Source organism: Hyaena hyaena, unplaced genomic scaffold, assembly GCF_003009895.1.
Source record: "Hyaena hyaena isolate Hyena2069 unplaced genomic scaffold, ASM300989v1 scaffold_22, whole genome shotgun sequence".
Classification (NCBI taxonomy): Eukaryota; Metazoa; Chordata; class Mammalia; order Carnivora; family Hyaenidae; genus Hyaena; species Hyaena hyaena.
In genome coordinates, this window is record NW_024080654.1 from 4,782,590 (window position 1) to 4,808,404 (window position 25,815).

Consider the following 25,815-nt stretch of genomic DNA (forward strand, 5'->3'; position numbering starts at 1 on the left):
AGCTCAGCGCTGCCTGGGGCTTGAGGTGCAGGCCACTCCGTCTGGCTGGAGTCCTGTGAGACCTGTGTCCTGAGGTCGGGGCCCCCGCCATGTCCCCCTGCAGCACGGGGCCTCCCCCAAGGACCAGTGTGCTGAGGAGGTTTTAGGAGAAGCACCGTGTCCTCGGCATCATAAAGCACGCGCGTTTCAGGCACCCGGGATCACTGGGATTTACCATCACGTTCACTGAACGGCCGTGATGGGGAACTTTAATGTAAAGCTTTCCTCCCGCAGAGCCGTGTCCGGAGGCCTCAGCTCCCCGGGCCGCGGTCTCCAGTCCTCTGACCCCGCAGCTCCCACGTGGATGTGCTGCTCCGGTCCTGCCGAGGGAGATGGTGCGGCGTGAGGGGGCAACATGGGGCCCCTGCGTCCGTCCCAGTCGCCGTGTCCCCTCCCCGGGTGCGTGTTCCCCTGGGCCCCTCCTCGTGTCACCGGGGCAGGGGGCTCTGCTCACGAGCAGCCCCAGCACAGCGGGGTCTCGCTCAGACCGCTCAGCATCCGCGTGCGCCCGCCTGGTTTGCACGGGACCTCGGGCCGACCGCAGTGACTCACCTTAATGCTGATGCCGTGGGCGGCGAGGTCCTGGCGCAGAGTGTCGCACGCCTCCAGCAGGGGCCGCCGGGCCTCCCTGGTGGCCGCACCGCTGGCCAGCGCGAACTGCCGGACCTTGAGGCGGAAGCGGACCAGCTCCTCCAGCACGCTGTGCAGCGCCGCCCGGCCGCCGTCCCCGCAGGCGACCTGCACCCAGGGGAGCGCGGTCAGCGAGGCCCGGTGGGGGTGTGCGGCCTCCCGGGTTGGGTCCCAGTCCCGCACGGCTGGGCCACCCTGCAGAGCTCCCGCTGCTGCCCGGAGTCGGGAAGCCCACAGCACACTGACTAACGAACCCGGGCCCGCTCCCCCTAACCAGATGCTCAAAACCGCATGGGCCTCACACGCGGTTCACACACAGGCCAACACTCCCTGTCCTGGGGGGGAATTTCAGCTGTGGATCTGAAGCCGCCGGAAGTCGTCTCCCACCGACACGACTTCTCACGGGGAAGGGAGCCTAGCGGCTGGGTTTACAGGTGTGGCGTGACGCACACCCTGCAGCTCGGGGGTCCAGCTGCTCAGTCCTCCCCTGGCCTCACTTGCTTCCACAATAGGCGTTTTCTGCTACGGAAACGTGAGCCCCGGCGGGAGTCGGTGCCAGCAGCTGAGGGTGGGGAGGGGGCCGGGCAGGCCTCTTACTCGGCAGCACAGTCTGGGAAGAGCGAGCGGCCCGAGCACACGCATGACCTTCGCGCCTGTCTGCGGCCCAGACCTGCCCCTCCTTCCCTGCTCGCAGTCCTGAAGCCGTCAGGCGGGGCGGGGGTGGGGGCCCTGGAGGGGGTGCGGGTGGATGGCTGCCCGAGGGGGAGGCTGTCCATGCAGCGGGCGGGGGGGGGGGGGGGGGGGCGGAACAGGAGACGCCGAAGGGCTCGAGGGGCTCGGCCGGCAGCTGCCCTCTGTGCACCTAACTGCGTTTTGAGTCTTTCAAAGTCGGCTCGAGACCACGTGTGCAGAAGCGACCGTGGCGGCCACGTGGGCTTCCCGCAGCTTCCGGCAGGAAGACGCCGGCTCTAAGCCTCTTCCCTTTTTAAAGAACGTGTTTTAAGCGCGTAAATGAGTTCAACACACTTATCCACTGAAATGAACATTTTAAAAGGGGAGGACACGGCTGTCCCTGCCCAAGTGATCCCACAAGTGAGGCCCGAAAAGAGCAGGGAGTACCTGTCTGTCCAGCAGAGAGATGCCGACGGTCTCGAAGAAGTGCTCGACGTAGGACACGAGGGAGCCAAACACGGCGGGACTCCTGGGGCCGCGGGGCTCCTGGGACAGACCCCCCAGAGGAGGCGCTTTAAAGGCGCAGGAAGTGATGTGGAACAGAGAGCTGGCAGGCCACTGCCCGGCCGGCCTCAGGCCCCCGTGCAGGGAGGACCCCGGCCTCAGCCCCGCAGCTGCCCCTCCCCCGCCTGCTGCACACCGGGGAAGCCACGTAACCCCTGCGCCTCAGTCTGCCCTTCTGGAACGAGGGGGCCTGTTAGGGTCCAAGTGCTCGTGTCCCCCAGAATCTCATGTTGAAACCTAGCCTCCCATGTGATGCTGTCAGCAGGAGGGTCTCTGGGAGGTCACCGGCTCACGGGGACAGAGTCTCACCCATGGGGTTGGTGCCAAGGCCCAGAGAAGGGCCAGGCTGGGTGGGCGCAGTTAGGGTCCCAACACACCGCCCCCCGCCCCCCTCAGGTCCCAGCAGCCCCGGGTTCCCCCGAGTATCAGCAAACACACAACGCTGCCTGTCTGTGCATGTGACCCCTGCGCTGGGAAGTCCATGCAGGACGAAGCGGCCCCAGGAGTCAGGGGAGGCCTGGGGCCGCCGGGTGCCCCGGGAGGTGGCGTCCCTGCCTTCCTGCAGAGGGAGAGCCCCCACACCGCAGCCCTGCCCAGGCCGCGCCCCGCAACTACCTGAGTGCGCGGCGCGTGCAGCTCTGCGTTCCCGCGGTGGATGAGGGCCGTGACCGCGTCCAGCGCTGCGGGCGTGTCGAAGTCGTCCGCCAGCGCAGCCCTCACCGCCTCCCTGGTGTGGCGGAGCCTGGGGGAGAAACGGCGCTCCTCAGCCCCCGCCCGGCCCGCAGCAGGCGCCATCCAGTACCGACGCCCCTCCCGAGAACCCCACGGGAGCCCCTCGAGCCGGGTGTGAACAGCCCCTGTGCGCGGGGGCGTCTGGTAAGGGTGTAGGCACGCGGTGGGGAGGGGGAAGTGTTCCCGCCAGGCCTTCCGCACAGGAGGCCCTGGGCGGGCTTGGAGGGAAGGACAGCACGAGGTCAGCCCCCCTCCCCCGCCCCCCTCCCCCGGAGCCCGCGGGCAGGACACCTGGTCCTCGGAGGGAGGGTGGCCCCGGGTCCCGCGGTCCATCTCAGGGCCGGGCAGGCGGCTCGCGCCCATCCCCCACCCAGTGGGCCGCACCTGCCTGCGGGCAGCTGGGCAGAGCCCCTGGGGTGCGGCGGCCCCTTGGACCCGGGCCCCCGGGCTCTGAGTGCGTCCTGCTCCCCACCCCCGGCTGCACTCTCCGCCGCGTCTGTCTGGTGCCACAGCCCTGCCAGGGGCGGGCGGGGTCTGCGTGGCCGAAGGCCCTCCTCCCTCCTGCACGCCTGCCACCTCCACACGAGCTCTGTCTGCAGACGGGGTCCCTGCTGTCCACCGATACTGCTCGTCACCCCGCCTCCTGCGAACTCCCCGATTTCCAGGCAGGCGGAGCCCCAGGACACCTCCGGCACTGCAAGCAGCATAAGCTGGGGCGGCAGAGCCCCGACCCTCACCCCTCTGGGGGCCCGCAGTCCTGGGGGTAGGGCGGTGGCTGCTGTCCAGCCTGGCGCCGAGTGACCGGGAAGGGAGGACAGGCCACAGGCAGGGCTCTTTGTCACAACCTGGCCTCCCCTGAGCGCCCAACAGCCTCGACCTCCCCTCCACCAGGCTTGGCGGTAAGCGCGCCCCAGGCAAAGAGGGGTCCGCCCGCCCCTTGCTCCCACCGACTGGACGGCCGCTGCATCTTGCTGATGGCGCCAAGCCCCCCCCCCCCCATGCCTGTCCCAGAGGCTCTGCCGCTTTGCCTCCTAACCAAACATTTCCCGGCTTCTCCGCTCCTCGCCATCTGACGTCAAACCCAGGTCTTCTGAACACGTTTAGCCACTTAATGAAGCAGCGGAGCCAGGCACACGGTTTCCACGTGGAGGCTGCGGCCCCCACACCCCCCTTCCTACTCTACCCTCGGCTGCCCTGCGCCATAGACGCCCGCGTACGACAGTGGGGCGGGGCACGCGCTGATGCAGACTCGCAAGTCAACTCCTGATCAGGTCTGAGCTCAGCCACCAAGGCCACCCCCCTCCGTGCCCGCCAGCCCTGCCGAGCGGCGCAGCAAGGCGACCAGAACCTCTGTGTGTCACTCACCCCTGCACCACCCTCCCCCAGGGCATCCTCGCCCCTCCCCACAGGACCACCCCTCGCCCCCTCAGCAGCCCCGCATCCGGCGCCCACAGCACGGGGGCGGATGCCCGGGGGCTCCTACCTCTCCCACAGCACGTCCTCCCTGACGGGGCCGCACACCAGCTGCCCCTTCATGTAGGCCCGGGCGTCCTCGACGAACGCGGCTGCTGCCTGGAGGAGGTGGCTGGCCTCAAGCATGGTGCCGTCGCTGTAGTCCACGGCTGAGGGGGGGACGCACGGTCACCTTGCGGCCAGAAGCCACACAGGGGACACGATACCACAGCCACCCTGCTACCTGGGACCGCCAGGGTCCGCCGCGACCTGGGCCTCACCACCTCACCGCCTTGGAAGACACGGAGAACCACCCCCAGCACGCCTGGCCGTGGGGTTCGTGCCCACAGACAGGATCCTGGGCCCCCACTCACTGCTGGGGCGTCAGCCAGAGGCGGGGACCTCAGGCTTGCGTTCCAGGACAGGCCCCCAAACTCTGCGTGTTACAGTGAGAACACGCTGTCCCCTGGGTGGGGGTCTCCGGGCCCCCCGTCCAGACCCACAGAGGAGAGCGGGGGCTGACTGAAGACCCACGGCCTTCCAGAATCTTGGGCCGAGAGCTGGGCTTGCACTGGGAACCCGAGCCGCGGGCACAGGGGCAGCCACACCGACAGGGCCGTGCTTCCTCCCCAGCCCGGGTCCGGGTGCCATGGGCCCGGCTCGTCCCCCGCCGCAGCCTCACCTGACCGGTAGCCGCTCCGCAAGCAGAAGAGCCGGAAGACATCGGGGGAGAACGTCTTGAGGAAGTCCTGGCGGAGAAATCGGGGAGAAACGGAAATTACAACGTGCGCCACGACCACGTGGGCCCACGTCACTGACCGGCTTCGGGGGTTTTATGAACACGCGGCCTATTTGCACGTTCCCCACACGTTTCCCTGTTCAGGCTGCATCTGCGGGCAGGGCCCCTGCTCTGGGCTGACGCAGGGCCCACACCGATGTCGACCTTGGGACCCCTTTCCCACAACACGGTCCTCCGAGGATGGGCACAGCCTGGTGACACAGGCCCCACGATGGTGGGCGGCTTCCGCTCCAGGACATCAAAACAAGCCGGGGTCGGAGTTGGGGTCAGGGTCAGACCGAGGGCAGAGGCCAGCTCATCCTCTGAGGCACCGCGGTGAGGCAGACACCGAGCTTGTGATCTCAGAGGGCACTCCACCGCCCCTGGTTAGCCTGAGGAAAACTGTCATTTAAATTCTTTTTACATTTTATTTAATGGTTTATTTATTTTTGAGAGCGACAGCTCACGAGCAAGGGAGGGGCAGAGAGAGGGAGACAGAATCAGAAGCAGCTCCAGACTCTGAGCTGTCAGCACAGAGCCCAATGTGGGGCTCGAACTCATGAACCGTGAGATCATGACCTGAGCCGAAGTCGACGCTCAACCGACTGAGCCCCCAGGCGCCCAAGAACCTGTTGCAGAACTTGTTAGAACAGCCCCAGGTTCACTAAACCTGTCTGTGGAGGCTGGTGAGAGGCGCTCGGCGACCTCACCGGCAGGGACGCAAGGACAGGCCGGCCTCTGGGCGCTGCTCGGCCTGCCCGGACACTCAGCCCCGGCCCGCGGGGCCCACACCGAGCACAGGCCGGCTTCCACGGGACCCTCGGACAACGTGGGGCTTGGGGCAGATGTCCCCGTGTCGTGGACTCTGTGTGAGCAAAAGGGACGCTCTCCGCCCTTCACATCTAGCGGTGGTCTCCAGCCTCCCCTCGGCCAGTGACTGCATGTCCCAGCTGAGGGGGCTTGGTGGCCGGGACCCTGCTCGAGGACCAGGGGGGCTCCCTGGGGGCGGGGGCGGGGCCCGTCCCCTGGGTTAACCTGACCCTCGCCTCCCAGGGCCCACGTGGCTATAACAGGCCCCCGGGGCTGACACGGCCGTCACAGCATTTAATTATAACCGAGGCACAGCCGGAGGCTAACCACAGGACAGCTGTGACAAGATACTGTGACGTAAGTGAACGTGGCCTCCGTCTCCGTCCCTGTCCACATCCCTTCTGGTCCTGTGCTCGCCCCTCTTGTGAGATGACAAATGCCCCCTGGGATGACAGGAAAGCAGTGCCACAGGCATGTGACGCAGTGAGGGGCTAGAGAGCCCGGGTAAGGGGCTGGTGGGGACAGCTCTCCTGGCTGGTGCTCAGCGGACAAAGGCCTGCTAACTGTCCTGGGGAGCCACTGGCTCCCCGTCCGTGTGGACGCCCACCTCCCGCCCCTCGCCCCCACGCACGCCGATGCCTTTCTCAACAGGTGGCTTCCGAAGCCAGGGAGCAGCGAAGCCCCAAGGCCGCAGGCCAGCGGGGCAGATGGCAGGTGTGACTCGGGCGACCGGGCGGGGAAGGGCTCGGGCAAGAAGGGGGCGTGCGTCCCGGCATGTGGGGGGGGCCAGGCGCCCGTGGGGAGGCCGGCCCGGAGAGCACCGATGCCTCCTCCACCAGGCAGCACGGAGAGCTGGGAGGCAGGAGAAGCCTATCGGACCGTGAAACAAGGGCGGGGAGCGCGGGGGTCAGAGACCTGGGGTCGCGGCGGGGCCTTGCAGACAGGCCAGCGTGCGGGGTTACCTTAATAGTGATGTAGTTTTTCAGCGACTTGGACATTTTTTCTTCTTTGCCTTTCACGTGCAAGTGCCCTGGAACAAAAACAGTGATTTGTTCCGAAGGGGGGGACCCGGGGGAGGGTAGTAGAGACCTTTGCCCACGCTCACCCCCCCTCCCAGATCTTCGCCCACACTCGGGGCCCCCCAGGAAGAGGGAACCCACAGCCGCACCTGCTTGAGGTGGTCAGGTCTGCCCCCTCCCATCCTGGGGACCCCTCACCCGGGGAAGGACAGAGCCTGGGTTTGCAGACCCCGCGCCCAGCAATGCGTGCTGGTTTTCAGAATGACTGACGAGATTTTGTGCCGCGCTCTGCCGGCACAGGCTTCTCGAGGGCCCGGGGCCCTCTCACCCCTGCGAGTATGAGACACGGGAAGACACTGAGCCATGTCAGGAGCTCCTCAGTCTGGTACTTTCACAGGGTTTCCTTCTGGGTGGGGGGGGGGGGCCTCCGCCACCTCTGAGGGGACCTCGAGCACAGGGTGCCCCAAGGCCAGTTCTGAGAAGGGGTAACGCGTGGCTTCCAAACAAACATACCCTCCAATGCATAGTGTCACGTAACCTTATCTGCCACACAGTGAAAACTATTAGGGGCTCCTGGCTGGCTCAGCTGGAGACATGCAACTCTTGATCGCAGAGTAGTGAGTTCAGGCCCCTTGTCAGGAGTAGAGATTATAAATAAATAAACTTTAAAATTTACTTATTTTTTAACTAAAATTTATTTTCTTTTTAAGTTTATTTTGAGAGACAGAGCACGCGTGTGTGTGTGGGGGGGGGGGAGGTGGGCAGAGATAGAGAGGAAGAATCCCAAACAGGATCCACACTCTCAGCGCAGAGCCTAACTCGGGTCTCAATCCCGCAAACCGTGGGACCGTGACCTGAGCTAAAATCAGGAGTTGGACACTCAACCAACGGAGCCACCCAGGTGCTGCCCACAGCTTTTTAAATTGACAATATTTAGAAAATGAAATACACCCGACTTACTTATCTTCCATTCGTTTACTTCGAAGAGCGTGACCCTGTGTGTCAGGAGGCACTGATGTCCCTCCAGGACGGGGACGGCGCAGTGGCAGAGAGCCTACCCCTTAGTAGTCTGTCAAAGTCCTAACGACACAGCAACAAAGGCCCTGTTCTGTCCCCAGACCAGGAGTGAGCCCCAGACACCGGGTGAATAACTCCTGGAGGGAGACGGGGCGCTGGTGCGCTGTCCCCTTCCGGCCCCCGGGCCCACATTCACTAACGGGTGCAGGACACGACTGAAGGTGACCAAGAGCATGACAAGGACACATGAGGGGCGTCAGGCCCCCAGACAGCTGACCCGGGACGGGACACGGGCTTCAGCCCTCGGAGGCGCCCTGCCCAGCAGGCCCTGTGCACACCCACTCCGCGGGCCTTCCTCTCGAGTCCCCAGGCCCAAGGGAGGCTCGAGGGCCCCCCCCCCTTCGAATGTGGACTACACTGGGCTCTGGGGGTCACTTCTGAGGCTCCCGGGCAGCACGAGCCGCAGGTGGACACGGGGTCCCCGGGCTCCCGTCCTCTCCCTGGGGGGCCGCCAGCGTGCACGCCGCCTGGAGACGCGGGGCTCAGCCCTGCTGGGCTCCGTCCAGGGCGGGGGACCAGACAGCAGCTCGCCTGCCCCGCCCCTGCGGGCTCCACACTCCTTTAAGGCGGTGCAGAAACGGGCCCTGGCGTTCCAGGGCCCACGGCGGCCGTCGGGGCCGCTCCAGGGGGCAGAGGGGGGTGAGGGAAGCACAGCAGTGGACACACTTCGGGCCAGGCAGCCTCGGGGCTGGGGTCACGACACCAGAGTGGGCGAGGCCTGGCCTCGTGTGTCAGATGGCAGAGCGCCTCTGGAAGGCACCCCCCCCCCCCAGCAACAGAGAACGTTCCGACGTGCTCGTCAGCCCCGCCGCACCCGGAACTCCCGTCCAGCCCCAGGAAGTTCACGTCCAGCAGACTCCAACCCAAACACCTCGAGAGAGAACGGCTTCTTCCCCTGCCAACTGATCTGTGTCTTTCCAAAATGCTGTTTCACCAACAAACACAAGGGACACAAGGGACAGCAGTGAAACAGAGCAGAGCACTCTGAAGTCACGACTTACCGGAATGCAGGAAATAGTTTCCCCACTGCCTGCACTGATGGAAGGCCTCGCACTGGGCGATTTCGTTCTCGTGATGCGGGAAGGCCAGGTCCGCCCCACCCGAGTGGATGTCCAGCCGGCTTCCAAACACCAGGCTGCAGGACAGTGTGTGCGGGGACTTAGTTCACACGGTGCCTCCCTGGCCCCGCGGGCGGCCAGCCCTCCCCACCTTGGTGCAATGAGCAAATGCAACTCCACGTAAAATCAGTACGTGTGATAGTGCAACTGATGCAAAAAAGGGAAATGGAAATTGTTTTTATTTCATAGATCCCCGATTCATAGCTTTACATCCTAGCAAAGAGGCTTAATTCTCTTTGCTCTGGATATAATATACAGGTTTTAATTTTTTTAATGTTTATTTTTGAGGGAGAGAGAGACATACACACACAGAGTGCAAGTGGGGGAGGGGCAGAAAGGGAGACAGAATCAGATGCAGGCTCCAGGCTCTGAGCTGTCAGCGCAGAGCCCAGTGTGGGACTCGAACTCACAAACTGTGAGATCATGACCTGAACCAAGATCATGACCTGAGCTGAAGTCAGACACTTAAGTATCTGACCCACCCAGGCGCCATGTTTCTAATCTTTAAAACCGCTTGTTATAATAAATGTCTGCAATGAAGGGAAACAGACCAAATGTTTGAAAATCATGGTTCCTAACGACACTAAAAAGCCCCCCCCCCCCCCCCCGGAAATAAATACGCGAAGCAGTTCATTGCAGGTATTTCTAAGAACAAAACACTGGGGCCCAATGCGCATCTGCAGGGTCCTAGCTGACTGACCAGCGCGCCCACAGAACCCAGCACTGTGAGGCCATGGGCAGGGACAGGCTTCGAGAACCACGAAGGCGGCCCCAGGGACATGGCACTGAGGGACAAAGGGTGTCGCGGGCACGCCCAGGAGAGCCCGCAGGCCGGTTTCAGCCACCGCAGTAACTGGAGCACCGCAAGCCAGTCAGGCGGCCCTTCTGGTTTCCCAGCACGTACGACTGTTCCCACCATGCTGTCGTCTGTTAAGTGTGCAGCAGCACTCCGTCTGCACAGTGCCGATGAGACACCTTATTGCTTGAAAATGCAAACCACCACGTGGACTGTCAGTGGCCGGTGACCTTTTTGCCGGCAGAGAGTCCTGTCTGATGGTGGTGGCTGCTGACCTGTTGGGGCTGCGGCCGACGAAGGCTGGGGTGGCCATGGCGGGGTCTTAAAGACAACAACAAAACTGGCCACATCAATGGACTCCTCCACCCAAGAATGACTCCTGCTTTAGGAGATGCTGTTTGGTAGCATTTTGCCCACGGAACTCCTTTCAGAATTCCCTCAGACCCGGCCGCAGCTCGTCCCCTCGGTTTATGACACAGTCACTTTCATGAATGATTGTTGCCATTTCACCAAATGGCATCTCCACCAGGAACAGAAGCCACATTCTTTGATCCTTAAGAAGCAACTCGTCAACCATTCAGGTCTTACCCTGAGATGCAGCCATTCAGTCCCATCTCCAGCCCCCATTCCGGGTCTCGCTGTTTCCGCCATGCCTGCACCGACTGCCCCTCAAGGCCTTGAGCCCCTCGTGGTCTTCCATGACGTCGGATCAATGTCTTCTGAACTCCTCCGCTTTCTATCTGACCTCATCCCACGAATCACAAATGTTCTCGGGGCACCGAGAATGGGGGAGCCTTTCCAGAAGGTTTTCAGTTTACTTTTCCCAGATCTGGCAGAGGAATCACTTGTTAGGGCTGCAGCCTTACAAAACGTACTTTTTAACTAATAAGACTTGAAGGTTGGAATTACTCCTTGGCCCACGGCCTGCAGCACGGATGCTGGGCTGACAGGCGCGAACACGCGCTGATCTCATGCGGCTCCATCGCGGCTCTGGGGGGGAGCAGGTGTGCCGTCCGTGCGCAGGGATGTTTGCAAAGGCATTCTTTCCTCTAAGCAGTGGGTCTCAAGAGCAGGCTTACGAGATTCAATAAAGCATGTAGTAAACAGATGTGCTGTCATCCGGGCTTTGGCATCCAACTTACAGAACAGCGTCCATTCGGCATAATTCTTCGGGGCCCCAGGACTGCAGGGATGGCAGGTGCGTACTGGCTTCCACTTAGCGTTGCCAGCTGCCTGCGCCAGCCCCTAACCAGAGGGTCGCCTGTCCTTGGGAGCTGTGAAGCCAGGCACTGACTACTTCTTTCCAGCTACAAAGTCCAAGATGACACCTTCTTCCGACAGGCAGGTGTGTCTACACTGAGCATCTGCTGTTCGATGCAGCCCCTCCATTCAGGGTCTTAGCTGGACCTCCTGGACAGCTCACAGCAGCATCTACACCAGCACTCGCTGCTCCATCCTGCACTTTATACAGAAACAGCTTCTTTCCTTAAAGCTCAGGAACAAACCTCAGCCAGCCTCAGACTTCCCTTCTGCAGCTTCCTCACATCCCCCGGCCTTCACAGAATTGGAGAGTCAGGGCCTCGCTCCGGATTAGGTTCGGTTGAAGGGAATGTTGTGGCCGGTGTGACCTTCTACCCAGATGCCTTAACTTTCTCTGTATCGGCAGTGAAGCTGCGTCACCTTCTTATCGCTCACGTGTTTACTGGAATAGCACTTTCTAGCCCTTTCCATTTCCCTCAAGAACTTTTCTCTACGTTCGCAAAGCAGCTAAGTGTTCAGCACGAGGGGCCAAGTGTTTGGCCCGTCTTGAGCCTTGACAAGCCTTCCTCACTGAGCTTAAGCACTTCTAGCTTTCGATTTAAAGTAAGAGACACAGGACGCCTGGGTGGCTCATTCAGGGAAGCGGCCGCCTTCGGCTTCGGCTCAGGTCCTGATCTCACCGTTCGTGGGTTCGAGCCCTGTGTCCGGCTCTGTGCTGACAGCTGGGAGCCTGGAGCCTGTTTCAGATTCTGTGTCTCCCTCTCTCTGCCCCTCCCCAACTCATGCTTTCCCTCTCAAGAGTAAATAAAACGTTAAAAAAAATTTTGTGACAGACGTGTGACTCTACCTTTCACTTGAACACACAGCGGCCACTGCGGGCTGATCAGCTGGCGTCATTTCAAGACTGCTGAGTCTCGGGGAACAGGGAGGCCCAGGGAGAGGGAGGGAGGCCGGGCAGCCAGGCTGCGGAGCGGCCCGAGCGCACACGTGCCATGGCGGGGTTCTCCTGCCCCAAACAGCACTGATCGCAGGTCACTAAAGCTCCGACTACTGCGAGAACTACCAAACTGTGACACAGAGAAACGAGGTGTGCAAACGCCCTTGGTGCCAATCGACCCGCGCCACAAACCTCGCATCTGAAGGGACGCACGAGGGAACGAGCCGCGGCCGGCCAGAAGGGCGCGCGCACGCGGGCGTCTCGCTCCCTGCAGAACTGTGGGAAGTCAAAGGACCCGTCTACACAGGGGGTGGGACGGTGGAGGCGGCCCCGGCACAGACTCCAAAACCAGAAGAACGTAGTTTCCCAGAAGCCAAGGGGAGGGCAGGCGCACGGACGGCGGGGCGCTGACCAGCCGGGGGCCACGTGACCTCAGGAGCCCGGAGCCGGCGGGGACGCCCGGGGACGCCCGGGGACGACGGCGAGTCCAGGGCAGATGGTGCGAACGGAAGCAGACGTGGCGCGGGGGGCTCAGCGTCCTGACCGTGACTCAGGCGATGCTCTCCCGTTTCGTGAGTCCAGGCTGTCGGAGCCCGGAGCCCGCGTGGGATTCTCTCCCCTCCGTCAGCCCCTCCCCTGCGCGTTCATTCCCTCTCATCCCCGCCCCCCCCCAAGAGCGGAATCTGGAGGTTCTGCAGCTGGAGTGGTGCCCGATGGGTCCGACCCAGAACCATCCCTGGGGAGCAGGTCGGTGAAGAGAGCGAGCGCGAGGAGGGCGGCCCCAGAGAGGCCGGAGGGGTGGGAGGGCCCGCAGACGCCGCCGCGGGAACGACCCAGGGACGCCACAGCTGAGGCGGAGAAGGGGCCGCCTCACAGCGGGGGCAGGGCAGGGCCTGGCTGACCGGCCGGGGGTCCCGGGGCGGCAGACGCGCGGCGGACAGACCTGCGCGCCGGCCCCCGCGCATTCGGCTTCGAAGCGGACAGAGGCCCTACAACCAGCGGGAAGGAAAAGCCTAGAATTTGAAAACCCAGCAGCGCGGCCCCGGGCGAGCCAGGAGGGCGTTAGGAAGCGGGGCGTCTGCCCTTGGGGAGACAGCAGATGCCCCGAAGCACGTGCGTCCGAAGCAGCGGGTGGAAGGGAGCCTGGGGCCGGCGGGGGGGACCGCCGGGTCCTCATCTCGGAGGCGCTGACGCTGCGCCGGGCTTGGTCTCCCTTCCTCCCGAGCCCGGAGCGGTCAGCGCCCCCCCCCCGTGCCCGCCCCGCCCGGCAACACAGAACCTCACCTGGAGATGGTGGAACATTCGATGTGCCAGCCAGGCCTTCCGTTTCCCCAGGGAGAGGCCCAGAACACCTCCCGGGGTTTGGCCGCCTTCCACAGGGCAAAGTCGCTGGGGTGCCGCTTGTCAGAGTCAACTGGCGAGAGACCAAGCGACCCATCAGGGGCGAGAGCCTCGGACGGGCAGACCTACAGGGCGCCGCTTCCGGCCGGAGGCGGGAGCGCGTCCCACGGACGCGGCTGCTTCGCTGGGGGCCTCACGTCTCGGTCACTCTCCTGCCCCTCATGGCGGCTGGGGGCTCAGTCGGCTGAGCATCCGACTTGGCTCAGGTCACGAACCCACGATTTGTGAGCTCGAGCCCCGCGTCGGGCTCTGTGCTGACAGCTCGGAGCCTGGAGCCTGTTTCAGATTCTGTGTCTCCCTCTCTCTCTACCCTTCCCCCACTCATACTGTCTCTCAAAAATAAATAAATGTTAAAAAAATAAATAAAAGCCGCCGGGCTGGGAGGTCTCACCGTGGAGGGGAGACCAGTCCCAGCAAGAGAGCGAGTCGAGATTTCAGATCTCGAACACTGAGGCCTCTTCCCAGGCTGCCCCGAGCTGAGCTCTCTCTGCCTTCTTCTCGTGGGGAAAGCCGTGTTTGCCAGCAAATGAGTTTCAGAGTAACGTTTCCCCACAAGGAAAATTATACAACAACACCCCCCCCCCCCAAAACCAGACTATGCGTCACATTGGAGAAGAAAACCCGGCAGAGGGGGGCCAGGTGCTCACACAACGCTGTGCAAGGAGCCAGTGCTGGGCGCGCTCTCTGTCACACAACCCGAGGCAGCTAAGATGCCCCTGACAGGCGAGTGGATAAACCGGGCTCAGCCAGACAACAGAATGTTCCATGACACTAAAAAGAAACGAGCTATCGAGCTGTGAAGAGACGTGGCAGGGAGTCCCCTGTCCCCGAGGGGCTCTGCCCTTGCCCGAGTCCTGGTGGGGCCTAGTGGCTTAAATGCACATCTTCATTTAAATGTGTATCGAGTGAAAAAAAGGAAGTTTGAAAAGGCCACAGAGTAGATTTCCACGTGCTGGCTTTCTAGAAAAGGCGCGACCAGCAGATGATAAAAGATCCTCGGTTGCCAGGGTTGGGGGGGGAGGGGCACAGGGATGGTGAGGGCAGGGAGGTGGCTCTGGGTGACAATGTCATGGTGGAGACGTGTCACTATGCACCTGTCCAGCCCCGAACAGTGTATGACAGCAGGCATCAGCCCCGGTGTAACCCGTGGGCTCTGGGTGATGGTGCGTGACACGGGTCCATCCACTGTGACAAATGTCCTGTTCTGGTGGGTGACATTGATAACGGGGAAGGCTATGCATGAGTCGGGGCAGGGGAACGTGGGAAATCTCTGTTGCTTCCCTCCCCTGGGTTTTGCTGTGAACCTAAAAGTGCCCTAAAAAATAAAGTCTGTTAACACACAGAAGCATTGCTGATGCTGGAATGTGTGTGTCCTCGCAGCCCGTCCTCAGACTCCGGGGGGCACAGCACCTACGAACATGTGACCCGCCCAGCGGTCCTTGGTCCTGGCCTTTAAGAAGGGGAGCAGGATACTAGTAACAGCATCTGTGAGGAGTCGAATAATACTGTCAGTAATTAAACTTAAACGGCGTTGTTATAGGGCAGAGGACAGACAGGACTTGGACAATTTGGCTTTCGGGTTTTTGCTTGTATTTGGTTCTTCTAAATAGTATCCTTTTAAAATTATTTTATTTTTATTTAAGTTTATTTATTTTGAGAGTGAGAGCAGGGGAGGGGCTGAGAGAGAGAGGCAGAGAATCCCAAGCAGGCTCCACACCATCAGCACAGAGCCCAATGTGGGGCTCGATCCCACAAACCGTGATGATGACCTGAGCTGAAATCAAGAGTCGGATACTTAAGCCACTAAGCCACCCAGGCGCCCCTAAAATTATTTTAAATTTACTTCTGTATACATATTTCTTTTTCATAAAAATAGCTTCAGTCTGGGGCACCCGGGTGGCTCAGTCAGTTAAGCGTCCAACTTCGGCTCAGGTCATGAATGATCTCACGGTTTGCGGGTTCGAGCCCCAGTTTGAGCTCTGTGCTAACAGCTCGGAGCTCGGAGCCTGGAGCCTGCTTCGGAGTCTGTGTCTCCTTCTGTCTCTGCCCCTCCCCTGCTTATGCTCTGTCTCTCTCTCTCTCCTAAAAATGAATAATAAAACATAAAAAAAAAATAACTTCGGTCTAACAGTCACTGGAACAGGAGAGGGTATAGGACGAGATGAAAATCCCCTAGGAGCGTAGCACATATGGTTAAATACCTACGGGGAGGTAACGTGTGGCCAAGTACACACAGAGCAGAGTACGCAGGCAGGGTGGAGGGGAGCGGGGAGTCATGACACCGTGAACGTGTGCTCTCCGGGGGAAGGGCTGGGGGACCTGGAGTCCCAGACTCCGCAGATCTCCTCTCGTGGAAAACAGTGACTTAATTAGGACACAGCTGGGATGGGCCCGAGCACAGGGGAGGGGGAGGCCGAGCCCGAGGCTGGGGGGAGTGGGGGAGACACCCACCTGGCTCCGCGCTGGGACCGGGGACCACGCCCACGAGCTTGCCGTACCGGTCTCCTCTGGATGGAAGATCGAAGTAGACATTGCCTGTTTTATAAGAGTGATTAGGAATCCTCATTTCTCGGTCCGAGGCATGAGCCTCTACGTGCTCGGGAGCTACAAGGCGTCAGGACGCAGACCCAGGCTACGGCATCTGGCCTTCACACGGCCCCATTATTCTAATAGAACTCGCGCCACTGCCACTACTCCATAAGAGCACGCATCTGCACACATGACGAATGTCCTGAGCGGGGGGTGAACACCCAAGCGTATGATGTGTGTCAGATGTGGAGACGGTTCTTTCCCACGAGAGGGAAAGTGAACGTTATCAGCCCCCTGCGTCCAGCTCTGGGCTCACGGCCAACAAAGGAGCCCCATGTTAGCCCAGAAATGTCTACGACCACCTCTTCCCCGGGAGCCCACACACCTGCACATGCGCACCGACGGAGCGGGGGAAGTGGGTGCTGCGGCAGGAACCCCCCTCCCCAGGGGGCTGCTTCAGGATGTGCCCAGAGGTCGGGACCACGACCTCAGATCTCTATCCCGACGGGGTGGGGGGGAGGGAGGGGGCTTGGCACAGGCCCCAGGGGGCTGGGTGCTACCCTGGCCGGTCCTCTTCCCCCAGAGCATGGCCGGGAGCGCGGGTTACACCGGGGGTGAGTGGGGACGCCGTGGGGCCGCTTGTCCACCACGCCTCGTAAGAGAGACTGCACGTGCTCGCTCGCTCTCTCCCTCCCTCTCACAAAGGAGACGTTTCTCATCTCTGTCCATGTTATCAATTTCCTGGACTGTTTCTTCGAAGAAATCAAAACTCAAACCACAACCAAGACTTTATGGAATTGTTGAAAAGTTCCAATTGATGGAGTTTGAGTCAATGCCCACTTACTTTAAGGTTCATCACACTTTCATGGTTAGTACTCAAAACTGACAGGAAAACACAGAACAAGCGATGAAGCGCGTGGGGATGCAAGCCTCAGCCCCTATGAGCATTACTTCCCAGCGGCAGCAGGGAGACACTGCCTGTATTTTCTGGAGCAAACTCCAGTTCAGTCACCCGAGACCCTTAAAGACAAATTTTTCTTGGAAACAAAATCTAAATATAGCAAATAAGGTACAGTAAAAAACCAAAAACCAGAAACCCAAAAACACAAGCTCTTGTGTACACAAAGGTCACTGAGAAAGGCAGTGCACGTTTCTGGGGACCCAGGGGCCCCTCATGTGGCTCTGTGCTGGCAGGCAGGACCCCCTGAAAGAAGGGTGCCTATGTCCGGAAGTCCAGTGACCTATCACTGGGTCTATCACTGTGTGTATCCTCAGCTTTATCCTTTGTGACTTATTTGTTATTTCCTGACAACGAGCATTGCAACGCACTTTTCTCCCAACTCCGGGCTGGGCGCGCTGCTGGGTCATTCCTCACAGCACAAGGTTTCTGTGGCCCCAGAAGTGACAAAACACAAGAGCGTGACTGGCAAGCTCAGGCAGTGCGTGGCCAGCTACCAACTGGCACAGCCCCAGCGCCAGAATTGGGCCGTGAATCTGCTGTCCGCCACGAGCGCTAAGAACCATCCCGCGACGGAGGGGCTGTGGCTGGTGTGCCCGGGACGAGCGGGACTTGGGTCGGGAAGGACGGGGAAGGGGGGCAAGCTGAGAGCAAAGGGCATCCCGGAGGCAGAAGAGCCGCTTCCAGGCCAGGAGAACTCGGCCAGAGGGAAGGGATCTGACACACACACATACACACGCATACACGCGGCCAGAGGAAGGGCCTCCCCAAACAGCTAACCAGTGGTGACAGGCATGGAAGGGACAGTCCTGGGCTGTGAGCGGCCAGGAGACCAGGCTGCAGGAGTCAGGGACAAGTGCAGGGGTGAATATGGGGAGGACAGGACGAGTCAGGGACCAGCACCTTGGTCGGATCACGACCCGGGTCACGTGGGGCGCCCTCTTACTCAGAGGTGCACGTGGAAGGGTCAGGATGGTCACAGCCCACTTTCACTGCCCTCAGAAACACCAGGCTCGCGCACAGAGAATGTCAGAGCGCTAGGCTTTAGCAAAATGTGCGACTCTAGACCCAGCTTTCTGTTTCGCAACCACGCGAATGAAGGCTCAAAAAAACACCCGTGCGCCCGTCACCTGGACGCAGCAGCCGCCCTACTCTAGGCAGCCCTCCGGATGTTCCCCTCCCCCTGTGACCGTGCAAAATACTTTTGAAGAGAACTGATTCAACAGTCTCGCAAAGACACAATAGCTGTACGAAAGCCTCACACCTCACGCAGGAGTCACCTCAAGAAAGACAGGAGACTGTCCAGATTTTGCTCCAGAACTCGCTCACCCACACCCAGTTCCTCCAAGCCCTCAGGTGTTACCCAACGATCAGTTCATTTACTTATTTTAACGGTTTTATTTATTATAGAGAGACAGAGCGTGAGTGGGGGAGGGGCAGAGAGAGAAGGAAACAGAATCCGAAGCAGCTCCAGGCTCTGAGCTGTCAGCACAGAGCCCGACGTGGGGCTCGAACCCACGACTGTGAGATCATGACCTGAGCTGAAGTCGGATGCTTAACCCACTGAGCCCCAGGCGCCCCAGCCCAATGACTAAACAGTATGACCCTACCTTGTGCTGTCGAATAAGCATGCCCGTTAGCAATTATTCCTTCGATGAAAGAAATGATCTGAGGAATATTTTCAGTCACTCTTAAGTACACTGTCGGGGGGAGAACCTGATGGAAGGCACAGGAGAAGTGACTTGCAGCGGGTGAAGCGCTGAGGTTCGGCCCCGCTGGCTTCCGCTGCTCACGGCGCCCCCTTGTGGTGAGAAGACTCAACAACATGCTTTACCTTCAAGGCGGCCATGTCCTGTTTAAAGTCCTCTTCGTAAAGAATGGCCAGAGATCCAGGTGACACGTTCATCTGCAGAAAGACAGAGGGAACAGGTCAGCGGGCGGTGCCCCCCGCGGCCGGCTCACAGAGACCCTCTCAGTGTCAGGTCTCCAACGCACTGTAGTAACTTAGCTAGTCACCAAGGCTTATCGCAGACCCCGTGTTCTGGTTAGAAGGAATCAACAATGTGATGATTTCTGTTACGTAATTCAAAACCCAAACACACACGAAAGCCTCCACTTTTCTAGGGCAAGGGCAAGGGCAAGCTAGATCGCTCTATTCTACATAACAAGCAGAAACCTGAGTTCCTGTCTTATCCCTTACCCCTCAAGGGGCAAAGGAAAACAAGTCAAAACTACATGAAAGAGGAAGGCTGAGATGTGTTTTGAAGGTAACAGAGCACCTGAACACAGGGCAGCGGGAACACGGCGTTCAATCCCAAGGGCGGGCGCGCGGCCGGCAAACCCCGGACGGTCGTGAAATTCTGAGCTCAGGGCATCTGGGGACACGCGCCTGCAGCCCCAGGTTCTCAGAGGGCGCTGGCCTGCAAAACCTGGCTCCCGATGTATTTTTTACTTTTCAGGATCAGCAGAAAAGACACTCAGAGACCAAAAGCAGGACACAGAATGGGACACTGTTGAGCATGCGAAGCGAGCGGAGGCCTCGGCAGCCCTGGCTCCACCCCGGCCCCTGGCCCAGGGCTCTGCCTCCCGCTTCCCGGACGGTAAGAAACTTTCCCAAGTGAGAGGCCGCCTCCAACCCCATCACTCTGCAGCCAGTCTTCCCTGCCCAGGGCCCCAGACAGGCAATCATTCTAGAAACTTCTATCAACAAACATTTACTGAATAAATAAAACTGGTGAACAAAGGGACGTTTCAGCTGTGCGCCCGCAGGGAAGGTGATGAACCTCTGTGCATCAGGCTTGCTTTGCACACTGAGATGGTCCCACCTGACGACCCCCAAGTTTGCCACGAGGATTCCAGGTACAGCTGTGAAGACAGCAGTGTGCAAGGACGATGCAGATCAACACCTCTGTTGAGGACACGGACACCTAGCACCTACGCACTCGTGTCTGCACCCCCCTCCTGAGATGCAGCACCCTGCCCTGAACACGTGGACTGCACATGCTGCCACCACCATCCGGACCTGTCCCCTGAATGCCTCCCATTACATGCGCACCCAGAGCCACTCCCCAGGGCACCTCAGGCGGTCTTCTGCTGGGACACACATGTCACTTCACACATATGCAGGTTCACTTATGAGCTAGATCTGGACTTGAGACGGTGGTCAGAGGGCACGTGCATGTACCCGTGCTGGCCACCGCCCACGGTCCCCACAGAGGGTGCTCCAGTGTCTGCGGGGCCAGCCCTGACCACGGGGGACTCACCTTTGGACGCCGTCGACGTGACAGCTAACAGACGCTTCCTCCTAACTGCAATGTGTACATCCCTCCTTTGAGGGGGTGTGAACACCTCACGTGTTTAGGAAACATTTCTGCTGAACAATCTATGGCCACCACACCCATCTCTCTTCTTACTGACTTGCAGGAAATATTTTTACATGAAAGAAATTAGTCTTTTATCTCTGATATGAATTTCAATTATCTTCACAGTCTTTCAACACTATGGTTATTTTAGGTCATGTAGAAAAGATTTCGTTTTTATGTTTAGCAATCTTTCAAATTTCTCAATCTTTTCCCACAAATGGCTCCTGGGTTTGGAAACAAATTTAGGAAAGCCTTCCCCAATACAAGGCTATTATAAAAACTGCCCCAAAATTCCTTTAGTAAATTGTGGTTCCATTTATTTTAAGTCTCTGATCTGCCCCGGATTCGGTTGTGAGGCACATGTCCAGCTGGGTTTTTTTCCCAGATGCTTACCTAACTGTCATTCTCTACTGGGGAATTCCTCTCTTCCCCACTAATGTGAAATGCCATCTTTATCATAAAACAAATTTCCGTCATTTACCGTGTCTATGTCCAACTTTCTAGTGTGTCCATTATCTGTTGTGTCTGTACGATGACCTTTAATTTCTACAACCTTGACAGTGACAGAAAACAGACTGGTGACAGCTCAGGGGCAGCACGGCACTGAGGAACGGCGGGGGGCAGAGGAGACTTTCGGTGCCGATGGATGGATGGAGATGTTCGTCTGGACACAGGAGACGGGCTCACAGATGCACAAGCTTCACCGAGCTGTGTGCCTCGTGTGTCTTAACTGCAACTGATTGTAGGTCTGTTTGACCTCAAAACTGTGCCCCCCAAAAAGGAAAGAATATATGAAAACAAAAAAAATTTCCATAGCTTTAAAAATACGTTTTAGTATTAGGTCGGACCACTCCCTCCTTAATACTCATCTTTTACAGATTTTCTGCTACTCTTGCTTTTTTGCCATCCATGGGAACTTTAGAACCAAGTTTCTAAATTTTTTTTTAAAGTTTATTTATTTAAGGGGCGCCTCGGTGGCTCTGTTGGTTAAGCGTCCGACTTCGGCTCAGGTCATGATCTCACGGTTTGTGGGTTCGAGCCCCGTGTCAGGCTCTGTGCTGACACCTCAGAGCCTGGAGCCTGTTTCAGATTCTGTGTCTCCCTCTCTCGCTGACCCTCCCCTGGTCACGCTGTCTCTCCCTCTCAGAAATAAATAAAACACTAGAAAAAAAAATTTTTTTAAAAGAAAGTTTATTTATTTTTGAGAGAGAGAGTGTATGTGAGCGGGCAAGGAGCATAGAGAGACAGAGAGAGAGGGGGACATAGAACCCGATACGGGGCTCGAACCCAGGAACCATGAGATCATGACCTGAGCTGATTCGGACACTCAACAGACTGAGCCCCCCAGGCGCCCCCTAGAATCCAGGTTCCTAGTTCAGAAAAGGGGGAATAATAAGAACACATGCACGCACACGTGCGGCCGCACACACACATGCAGACACATGCACGCACTCAGAGCCTCACACACATGCACACGCACACGAATGCACGCGCTGCACACACTCCCGGAAACCACCTAGCAAGCACCACGCTGCAGACACACAGCCCCGTCCCCCTGTGGCTTCTCCAGCTCATGCGCAGGAGCCCAGAGAGCACGGTTCAGATCCGCTGAGCAACAGCAGACTCTAAGGGGACTATCAACCCATCGCCGGCTTTGCAGGGAGGAGTGGAATCATTTTCTAAAAGTAAAGGTTTTAAATGTAATTTTTAGGCAGCTGCTCATGCCACTGTGGTCGGGATAGCACTGCCCTCGCTCTCCACACAACAAACCATGGGACACGGGTGCCGGACAGGGTCTCAGTCCCGTGGCTTCAGGTCACTGTCCGGCTTGCCCTGACCTCCTAACCCATTTCAAGCTGGTTCTCCCCTCGCCAAGGGCCCCGCCGCTCGGGCCTCAGCACCCAGACTGAGGGTCCAGCCTTCTTCCTGCAGAGAAGGGCACGTGGGGCCAGTGTTCTTGACGCACAGAAAGAACACCTTTGGCTCAAGTCTCTCTGACACATTGGCTACGATTTCTCCTACAGAATGTGACTATGCAAATGTACCACTCCTCCCGAAATCCTCACCCAGAAGTCCTCCTGCGGCTTTCTTCCCCGACAAACTAACACTGAGCCAAAAAGAAAGGTCGAGGGAGTGATTTAGAAAAGCGTAATATTATAATTTAAAATATTTACAAAGTCCTGAGCAGACGACGGGAAGAACATCGCCATTGCTTAAAAAGGTTGGATAAAAAGACAGCCTTTTTGCTAGATGCTAAAAAACAAACAGCTGTTTTCATAACCTGTTTCAGACACGTGCTTTATCATCCTACGGATATATTTTGAGGAACATACCGGGTGGCACATTAGCATCCTGCCATGGAACGAGTATGGAAACTCTCAGGGGTCCAAAATTAAGCGCTCTCTACATACAGAATCTTTCAGCCAATTCTACCAATCTGTTCATGGTCTAATACGATTCTTTTTTTTTTTTTCAGTTTATTTATTTTGAGACAGAGAGCAAGTGAGCACACACAGGGGAGGGGCAGAGAGAGAAGGAGACAATCTCAAGCAGGCTCTGAATTGTCAGCACAGAGCCCCACGTGGGCTCGATCCCACGAACCGTGAGATCATGACCTGAGCCGAGACCAAGAGTCAGACACTCAACAGAATGAGCCACGCCGGTGCCCTCAAGTATAATAGGATCTTTAACACGCGCTGCCTCCTCGCCGTACCTGTGGAATCCTCTAAGTCACTTTATTCTTGCTGCGTTTACCCCTGCTGCCACCCCTCCTGGGACGTCTCTCGCGTCACGCCCTTGGCTGACCAACACCCGCCCCCCGACACCTTCCCCACGGGCCCCTCCAGAGCCTGACCGTCTCCACCTCACACCAGCCAGGCCACGGGCTCGAGGTTTCCACCTCCGATCTTGCAAATTCACAGCAGAGCCCCATTCATCGAGTGCGGGGTCCCACCCGGGGCCGGGTTCCCACTGAGCGAGAGGATGGAAGAAACGCCCCAGCTTCCTCCTTAACCAACCTCCATTCCAAATGCCTCCTGCGCCCTGCTCCTTCCAAGCTCGCGCTCACTGCGTTGGGGACCACGGAGGCTGCGGTCTCCACCCCGGGCCGCCCTGCTCAGCCCCCCTGGGCTCAGCCTTCCGAGTGCCTGCCCAGCCAGCCTCAGCTCCTAGCACTTACCCCCTCCTAGCACGGCCCCCCGCCCCTGCCCCGCCTCACCCCTGCCCCGCCTCGTCCCAGGCCATCTCTTTGCTCAAAAAGCTCCACTCGAGAATCTAGGAGAATCTAGAATCCACAGCGAGGTGACTGAGCACGCACTGCAGTCACCCAGTCCTGTGGAAGCCGCTCCAAGCCCAGGTCCCTCCTCCTGTGGGGTTGGCCGGTCCTGCCTGGGGACCCCGGCCCGCCTGTTGTCCTGCACATCTGCCCCCCCAGCAGGGACGGCTCACCGCGTCTGCAGGGCCTTGGCTGGACCAGGGGACACCTGACCCCAGGGGCAGGGACAGAATGGAGGCCGCCAGACAGCACCAGGGACGGCCACCCGGCAAGGCGCCCACCCACCCGCTCTTGGCTCCCAGGCCCTGGCATCTCCCTTCTGTCACCTCACGTGTGACGCTTTTCCAACTGCAGCTGGGTGTCCCGCGACTCCACCTGTTCTGACACGGACTCCGGGTCAGCGCAGGACCCCAGGCCTGCTCCCTTCGGATGCCGGCGGCAACGGGGATCCCCGGGCCCTGGAACTTCCACCCGGGACTCTAGACTGGGGGTGTGACACGAGTCACAGAACTCAGGAGAGCACCCTACTCACCACAAGGCGCAGGGGAGGAGGGGGAGCTCCCAGGCTCTCCCAGACACCGCCCCACCCCCACCCCCGTGTTCACCACCCTGAGCTCTGAGCCCCCCGGCTGGGGGTGCTTCCGGACGCTCTGTCACTTGGGAAGGTGGGTTCCATCACCCGCCACAGACAATCAGCTCCACGCCAGGAGTGCGCGGGGAGGGGGTCCGGCTCTCTCCACAGTGGGGTCTCTGGGACACCAGCCCCGTCCTAAAGCTGTCCCCGTCCCCCCCCGTCCTGAAGCTGCCCCCGTCCCCTCTCGTCCTGAAGCTGTCCCCGTCCCCCCCGTCCTGAAGCTGTCCCCGTCTCACCCCCTCCTGAAGCTGTCCCCGTCTCACCCCGTCCTGAAGCTGTCCCCCCCCCCCCCCCCGCAGGCCCGCAGCACCTCCAGAGTCACCGCACAAAGTCCAAGTCCCCGGTCCTCCAGGCCCTGCTGGCCCCCGGCACAGGCCTGCTCGCTGCCTCACCCCTCCCGCCCTTCCCTCTGGCCAGACGCCCCCCTACCCTGCTCCCACATGTCTCTCCTGTCCCGACGCCTGATCCCACGCAGGCTGACCCCCTCCAGGGACTCACTTCTGACTTCCGGGCTGTGATGCCCTTCCTTGCAGTCCCCTCTCCCAGCTACGAGATGAACTACGGGACACACAGGCATCTCTCTGTGGGACCGGCCACCTGACGGGGGCACCAGCTCCCTGCGCCCAGGAACGGTCTCCCTCACCTTCGTGGGCACACAGCCAGGCGGGGGCCAGACCCCGCGGCTCAGTGCATGCGCAGGGACAGTTCTGGAAGTGGAAGTCGAGGCTACCACGGGGGAGCCCGGCACAGAGGCTGAGCTGCCCAGGCGGGGCAGACACGGAGCCTGCTGTGCCGAGGGATGCGGGGAGGAGCCCACTTTCACTGCCGCTGGTTAACACTCTCTAAATGGCCCAGCTCGGGCACCTGGGGGGGCTCAGTCAGTTAAGCGTCGGACTTCAGCCCAGGTCATGATCTCACAGCTCATGAGTCGAGCCCCGCGTCGGGCACTGTGCTGACAGCTCGGAGCCTGGAACCTGCATCGGGTTCTGTGTCCCCCTCTCTCCGCTCCTTCCCCCACTCATGCTCTGTCTCTCTCAAAAAAATAAACATTAGGGGCGCCCGGGTGGCTTAGTCGGTTAAGCGTCCGACTTTCGCTTAGGCCATGATCTCACGGATCGTGGGTTTGAGCCCCGCATCGGGCTCTGTGCTGACTGCCAGCTCAGAGCCTGGAGCCTGTTTCAGTCTGTGACTCCCTCTTCTCTGACCCTCCCCTGCTCATGCTGTCTTTCTCTCTCTCTCTCCTAGAAATAAATAAAACTTAATGAAAAAAAAATAATAAACATTAAAAAAAATGTTAATGGCCCAACTCTTAGGAGAAAAGCCTTATCAAGAACCCGCTCCTCCTTCAACCAGTCATTCTACTTTGGGAAGAGTATTTAGTGAAACAAGACATAATGAAAAAACAGATATTCACAGCAGCTTTATTTTTAACAGCTAAAAACGACACAGCCCAGACGGGGGTTGCTGGGTAGTGCGCCCCCCCCGCCACCGGAATGCTATCACGTTGTTAAAAAGGCAAATTAGGGGGCACCTGGCTGGTTCAGTCGGAGGAGCATGCGACTCTTGATCTCAGGGTCATGAGTTCGAGCCCTGTGTTGGGTATAGAGATTTCTTAAATAAATAAAATTTACCAAAAAAAACGGCAAATGGGTGAGAAACAGGAGATGTGGTTTCTAGGAAATAAGTTTCAGAGAAAGTGGACTATGGAAGTACTTCAGGGTCCGAAATTAAGAATGGCAAATTGTGACATTCCATGTGATGGAATGTTACAAG

At 59.2% G+C, this 25,815-nt stretch overlaps 1 protein-coding gene across 4 annotated transcripts in view; it reads right to left on the reverse strand.

The window, feature by feature from the left end:
• CARS2 (cysteinyl-tRNA synthetase 2, mitochondrial) overlaps positions 1-25,815 on the reverse strand; it is a 33,765-nt gene that overhangs the window by 992 nt on the left and 6,958 nt on the right. Inside the window, exons 4-15 of one of the 4 annotated variants that reach the window (XR_005527470.1) lie at positions 18,607-18,678; positions 18,383-18,488; positions 15,737-15,820; positions 13,169-13,298; positions 8,775-8,908; positions 6,640-6,707; positions 4,772-4,838; positions 4,121-4,259; positions 2,521-2,647; positions 1,789-1,887; positions 592-777; positions 215-359 (exon numbers count right to left, since the gene is read on the reverse strand). Coding sequence is in view for 3 of the 4 variants with exons in the window: in XM_039226671.1 (XP_039082602.1) it covers positions 291-359; positions 592-777; positions 1,789-1,887; positions 2,521-2,647; positions 4,121-4,259; positions 4,772-4,838; positions 6,640-6,707; positions 8,775-8,908; positions 13,169-13,298; positions 15,737-15,820; positions 18,383-18,488; positions 18,607-18,678 (1,281 nt within the window). In the remaining variant the exon portion in view is untranslated. Of the gene's footprint in view, positions 1-200; positions 360-591; positions 778-1,788; positions 1,888-2,520; positions 2,648-4,120; positions 4,260-4,771; positions 4,839-6,639; positions 6,708-8,774; positions 8,909-11,794; positions 12,507-13,168; positions 13,299-15,736; positions 15,821-18,382; positions 18,489-18,606; positions 18,679-25,815 lie in introns of those variants that run through there. The other 3 variants (XM_039226671.1, XM_039226673.1, XM_039226674.1) reach the window with 3 other exon arrangements.